We start from the raw sequence: 6,000 nt of genomic DNA, 5'->3' as shown, positions 1-6,000 counted from the left end.
TTTAAAAAATTGTTATACAGAGTACATTGCCATGGACAGCTTTGGTTTTGAGTCTGGAAGTTTGTTTACTTTAACTCTGATGCCATAGGGCTGAGCCAGGCATAAAGATGTAAGCAGCCAAAATGTCAACTCTAATTTTGGAATCCTCATGTCTAATCACCGACCCCTTCCACTTGAAACCCCATTTCCATATGAACTTTGAGGCAGATCCATTGTGGGGAAGGGAGAAGCCAGTCCGTGAACACCTTAAATTCCCATTAATTGGAGTCAGATTGTAGAGCAGAAGCTCCAGCTCACTGTCTGGTTGTCCTTGTACATCTCTGGCACAGATGTAGGGAACTGCAGTATTGGTGCGAAGACAGAACGAATGGGTCTGCCTGGGAGAGGAAGCACCGGAAGGAGCAGTGGCAGAATGCCTGCAAGACTTAGGCGTTGATGGTCATCAAGATCCCAACACATCCATCAGCAGCTTCTTAGGACACTCAGATCAGGAGGGAGAGCCCAATGATGACTCTCAAAAGCAGGACAGGACTGAGAGACAGTGTCAACTCCTAAAGGGTACCTAATGCATATTCAAAACCTGCACATGGCCACCAACCTAGGAACAAGTCAGAAGAAGCGATGGAGACCCAACAGCTGACATTCCTTATTATCAACGTCATGGCAAAGAATTCTAGATAGATCATTTGGGCAGAAGAACCTTGGTGCTTGTGAGAATATGGGTCTAAGAGTGTGTTGAATGTGACTGAGTGAAACCAGTTTTGTTTTAAAATGAAATCACCTTCCTCCCCACACACTAAGCTTTACTACACTGTTTCCACAGTACTGCAACGTTATTTCCTATATGGAATTGATTGCCAGGCATCAGGTCAAATTCAACTGTCTCCCTTCTGTTTCTCTCCCTGTAGATGCCATGTGAAGGCTGCATGGAGAGGGACAACAAGAGCACTGTTGCAACCACGGAGTTCCTTCTGCTCGGCTTCTCCGAGCTGCTCTGTCTGCGGGTCCTCCTCTTCTTTATCTTTCTCGTTATCCATTTGGTCACGTTGGCAGGGAATGCAATGATCTTCATGGCAGTGGTTATGGAGCCTTCCCGTCCTCCCATGCTTTTTTTCCTCTGTCAGCTCTCTGTCATCGAACTCTGCTATACCTTAGTCATTGTCCCTAAGGCACTTCTCAGCCTGATAGCGGTGGATGGCAGCACCATTTCTTTCATAGGCTGCGTTGCACAGATGCATCTTTTTGTGGCACTCGGTGGGGCTGAATGTTTCCTCCTGGTAGCCATGTCGTATGACCGTTACGTTGCCATCTGTCAGCCACTTCACTACGTAGCTGTGATGAGCGAGGGGTTCTGCCTCAGACTGGCTGTGGCGTGCTGTCTGGGAGGCTTTGCTGTTGCCCTGGGGTTGACGGTGGCTGTTTTCCGCTTACCCTTCTGTCAGTCGCATCGTATCAACCACTTCTTCTGTGATGTCTCTGCTGTGCTGCACCTGGCCTGTACGCAGAGTTACACCCGTGAGCTGCCCTTGCTGGCTGCCTGTGTGCTCCTCCTGCTGCTCCCCTTCCTCCTAATCCTGACCTCGTATGTTTGCATTGCTGCTGCTTTGTTACATGTCACCTCCTCTGTGGGAAGGGGCAAGGCCCTTTCCACCTGCATTTCACACTTGTCCATCACCTTGCTACACTATGGATGTGCCACCTTCATGTACGTTCGTCCTAAGTCCAGTTACTCGCCAGCTCGAGACAAGATGGTGTCTCTGGTCTACACCAATATTACTCCATTGCTGTATCCCCTCATTTACAGCCTCAGGAACAAGGAAATCAGAGGGGTCCTCAGGAAAATGTTGAGGAGGAAGAAAATAGCTCAGCTGAACCGGCATGCTATCAGAGCTGTGACGTGTGTGTGGTAAATTTTAGCAGAACAAAGGTGTGCTTGTTGGAAAACAGCCCCATAATCATGTTGGGACCAGATTCTCCATAGACTTCACTACAGTAAATATCCAGACAGAATTCAACATGCATCAATACATTTATGACAAAATGACATCTCTGCTAAAAAAAAAAAGTCTCTAATGTAACACTTTACCTAAAGGGATATGCTTTAATGACTTGTGAGCTTTGATCAGTTTGTGGTCTCCCTTCTGTGATCACATACATCCTCATGCTTAGATTCATGGTCATCTCAGCACAATCAAAAGATCAACACAAAATTATTTAAAGCCACTGTATTGGTTTCATTATTTTTCTATCAAGATGAAATTAGAAGCTGGAAACTGGGAAGTCAATAAAAAATTTCAGACTGGTAAGTTTTTCAGCACAAAAAATCTGAAGAGGGTTATTGGAAGGTTAGAAGAAGAAAGCCCATGCCTAGAAAGAAATGGAAATTAAGATGTGGTTTTCTCCAAATTTAGCAGAAAGCCGCACTCCAGCATCCCATCACAAGTGGAAAGATCCTTAGTGTAAACTCACCTTATTCTGAATTATTCTAGATAATGAGAATGAAAGCGCCATTGATTTGACAAGACTATGACTTTCCTATGCCTGTTTTGCAGGAAGCAATCCTTCCTTTTATAGGGAGATGCTTTCCATTTGGATTGTTCCTATGGCAACATAAAGACTAAGATACTGGTCTTATCACGTGACTTTCATCAGGAAAGACTGTATCATATAAATAAGGATGCCTGAGGAGTGTTGAAATCTATCATCGTAAGATTAATACTACCACTGCTATAGTTATTGTAATTTCTTTAGCAAAACCAGTGAGAGTTACGGCACATGCTGGACTGCAGCAGACGTCAGAGTCTGAAAGGTGCAAAGCAGTGTTATTTTGTGTGTTTCCTACACCTAGGTGGAACAGGATGAGTCAGACAAATTAGGGAAGATCAGTTTTGGACAGGAACAGGGGGGAAAGAAGCAACTTCATTATTTTATTTAGTACTTCCCTCCCCCATGCCTCTTTAAAGCCCCAAACAGACCCTGTGATTCAGAACCTACCTCTTACATACCAAATTGTTGAGAAAAAATTAAAAGGCTTGCTTCTATTTCTCTGTCTAATCCAAAGGAATTTCAGCACCTCAGCTGCCCTCAGCTCTCTCCCTTGGCAGATTGAGAGAGCAGAGTGATATTTGCTTTCTCTGGGCTACAATCATTAAAAATTATGGTAAGTGGATTTGACTAATGTAAAAAACTGGCACTGTAACTAAGGAAGTTAACTTGGAGCCATCTGACAAAAGAAAAATGTGGAATTTAAAATTCACATTAAAAGCTGTCTTCAAGTTGACAGTCTAGCCAGGCTAAAACATTAACACAGAATATTGGCTCTCATGTCAATGAATGCCTAATTACTGCTGTGAGCAAAGGTTTAGCTGCATTATTCAAAATGATCAAAGTTGTAGTGAACATTTTAATCACCTGCCAGGTCTTCCATAAAATGAGAAGGGGAGGGTCTCAATAAAAGCACATTACTTACTAATAGAGAAGTACTTTCGAACTACATTAGAGAAGCACGTTGAATCAAATATACCATTTAAATAACTGTAACGAGCACAGGACAAAACTGAAGCATCAATTCCAAATCCTGTCCAGTCAAATCAAGCTTCGAAGTTAATCCTGCTGCAAGCAGTTGGCTGGACTAGAGACTTCCAGAGGTCCCTTCTGAGATTCTACAGCAGAGGTTTCTAGGAGGTATTGATATGCTCAAATACCTGGCAATAAAACTAAGGGACAGAAAGACACTGAGGTTTATAATACTGATCAAAACCTTGGTAGAGAACCCCCATGTGTTTCTGGCAGCTGTAGGCATGGGATAGCAGAGGTATAACTGTCATCTGCTGCTAGCTGTGAGAAGATAGCAGGGCTGTGTCCTGAACTAGAGATGTTCTTCATGAACAACTGCTGATTGGGAGCACCTCAGCAGACCTGTCCTCACTGCAAGGATACGGATGATGCTTTCGGGAGGGATGACATGACTGAAGCAGCAGCCAGGCTAGACTCCCAGGTCTTTAGTTCTAAAATACATGTGGGAAGCATAACAAGCAATGGAGGCTTCCTGAGAAGACACCGTCTCCACCCAATGTCCTTGCAGATGAATGGAGTGAGGAGATATCCCAGAGCCGAGATTATCCCCCATCCTACCCCCATCAGTACTCCTACATCCATTCACAGTGCCCACGGCCCTTCTCCTATGCCCAGCTGTGTTGAGTGCAGGGCTTTGCTGTATAGATCTGTAGAGAGAACTCAGGGATGAGAGTAGGAAGGGGAAGCTTATGAGGTAAGAGCAGCAACAATGTATATGAGATGTCAGGACCACTTCTTTTTAAATGTTATCTTTCAACTGCCAGGAGCTGCCTGAAGTCCCTTTTCCACCACTTCCCTTTACAAGTGGCTGTTTCAGTCCTGTTGACCCAGTATGCTCTATGTTGAGAGCTGGAGAATGCCCAAGTGAAGACAGCAACATCCCTGATGTAGGGCATGAGCACAGAAAAAATACGAGAATTTCTAAGTCCTTTTCAGAACTTCACATGGAACAGCAGGATCCAGCCAGGCAGTGTGGAGTTAGACAACTGCATATTCCACCTCCAACCAAAGACAGGTAGGGCAAAGATCTTTCCATGGGCATCATAACTTTCTGGGTTGGATAGGGTCTCAAGGCCCCCCAGCGCATGAGTAAGGTTGGGGACCTGCATTCCACAAATGGTCCTGTCCCTTCTTGGAAGGATAATGCCTACATCTCCAAATTTGCAGAGGTCTGAGATCTGGCAAACACAGGTGTCATGAGGTTTTCCAATGAAACCAGCTAAGACATCTCTAAGACTCCCTTCATGGTTTACACAGCCATAAAAACAGAGTATTCATCCTTGCAATTAATTTTGTCAAGGCTGCCCTGAGCAAGGCACTGTATGAGAACACAGATCTCATCAGTGCTTGAGCACCAGAGCTCAACCTCTAAGAGCTCAACCTGTAAGGCCTGTAACATCTCACCAGTGCTGTCCACGTGCTCAAAAATGAAGAGGGTTTGGAGGATGTTGAGTAACATTCAGTGTACTCAAGGTCCAGTACCTTGAATGGTACATACCATTCAAAGAGGTACCTCAACTTAAGGAGGTATTTCAAGGAGGTATCTTGAGTGCTACCTACCAGTACCACTGACACTGGTAGGGTACGAGTGACATCTCCTTTTCAGTGTAGAGAAAGCTCCAGGTACCAGTGAAAGCTCTTTTTTTTTTTTTTTTTTTTTTACACACTGTCATGTTTTGCTGGCAATCCAGGTAAGACGTTTCCTAAAAATTGTTCCTATAAATAATCAATCTCCTAAAAGAATTAAATGCACTTGCATTAAAAATATTCCCGTACTTTTCTAGGAGTCCAAATACAAAAAGTCCACTATGGGGATGTGTTTCTGTTACTGATTAGTTAAAATTCTGACAGAAGTCCAATTTTAAGAACATGGAAGAATTTTCAGTATATTCAACTCCCTTTCACAAAGGCATGTTATCACAGCCTATCCATTTTGGCTTACACGGAAAGTGAGTCCACCAGCCTCCCTCCTTTTGGATTCTTGAAAAGCTTAGAAAACCTGCAGATAATCCTATATTTACCCAAATAGCTTCTTTTGTCCTTTGATCTGAAGCAGAAGGAAAGCATCAAGGTGAAATTAATACAGCTATTTACAACAATGGAGTTGTAGCCAGTGAAAATGGATGTGTGGACAGTATTAAACCTAGAAAGTGGACTTTAATATCATGAGGGTGAAAAGCTGCACAAGGCGGTGATTTCCTTTATTGAGAAAAGGCCTCCGTTTTCCATGTGTTTATTATTCAGCATGCCAAGGGCAATAGCCATATTGACTTTACTATGATAAAAACTAGAATGCTATAGGAGTTTGTCTTGCAGATATTTATAGATATTTACAGAAGAAGGGAGATGAGTCCCTCCTGAGATTGTTTTGTGCCATTATATGAAATTACTTACCCAGTATATAAAATCAGATAGGACCCTATA

At 43.4% G+C, this 6,000-nt stretch overlaps 1 protein-coding gene across 1 annotated transcript; it reads left to right on the top strand.

Annotated features, from left to right (window-relative positions):
- Positions 1-908: 908 nt before the first annotated feature.
- Positions 909-1,910, top strand: LOC309586884 (olfactory receptor 10AC1-like; the record flags this gene model as incomplete). The annotated part of the gene is made up of 1 exon (XM_082304511.1): positions 909-1,910. One exon carries the CDS (start codon positions 909-911, stop codon positions 1,908-1,910), a length of 1,002 nt encoding a protein of 333 aa, XP_082160637.1.
- Between the last annotated feature and the right edge of the window lie 4,090 nt (positions 1,911-6,000).

This window comes from Platalea leucorodia (assembly GCF_965183815.1).
Source record: "Platalea leucorodia genome assembly, chromosome: 2".
Lineage (NCBI taxonomy): Eukaryota > Metazoa > Chordata > Aves > Pelecaniformes > Threskiornithidae > Platalea > Platalea leucorodia.
Note: the sequence above shows the minus strand (reverse complement) of the source record. Positions and strands in the feature narration are given on the sequence as shown.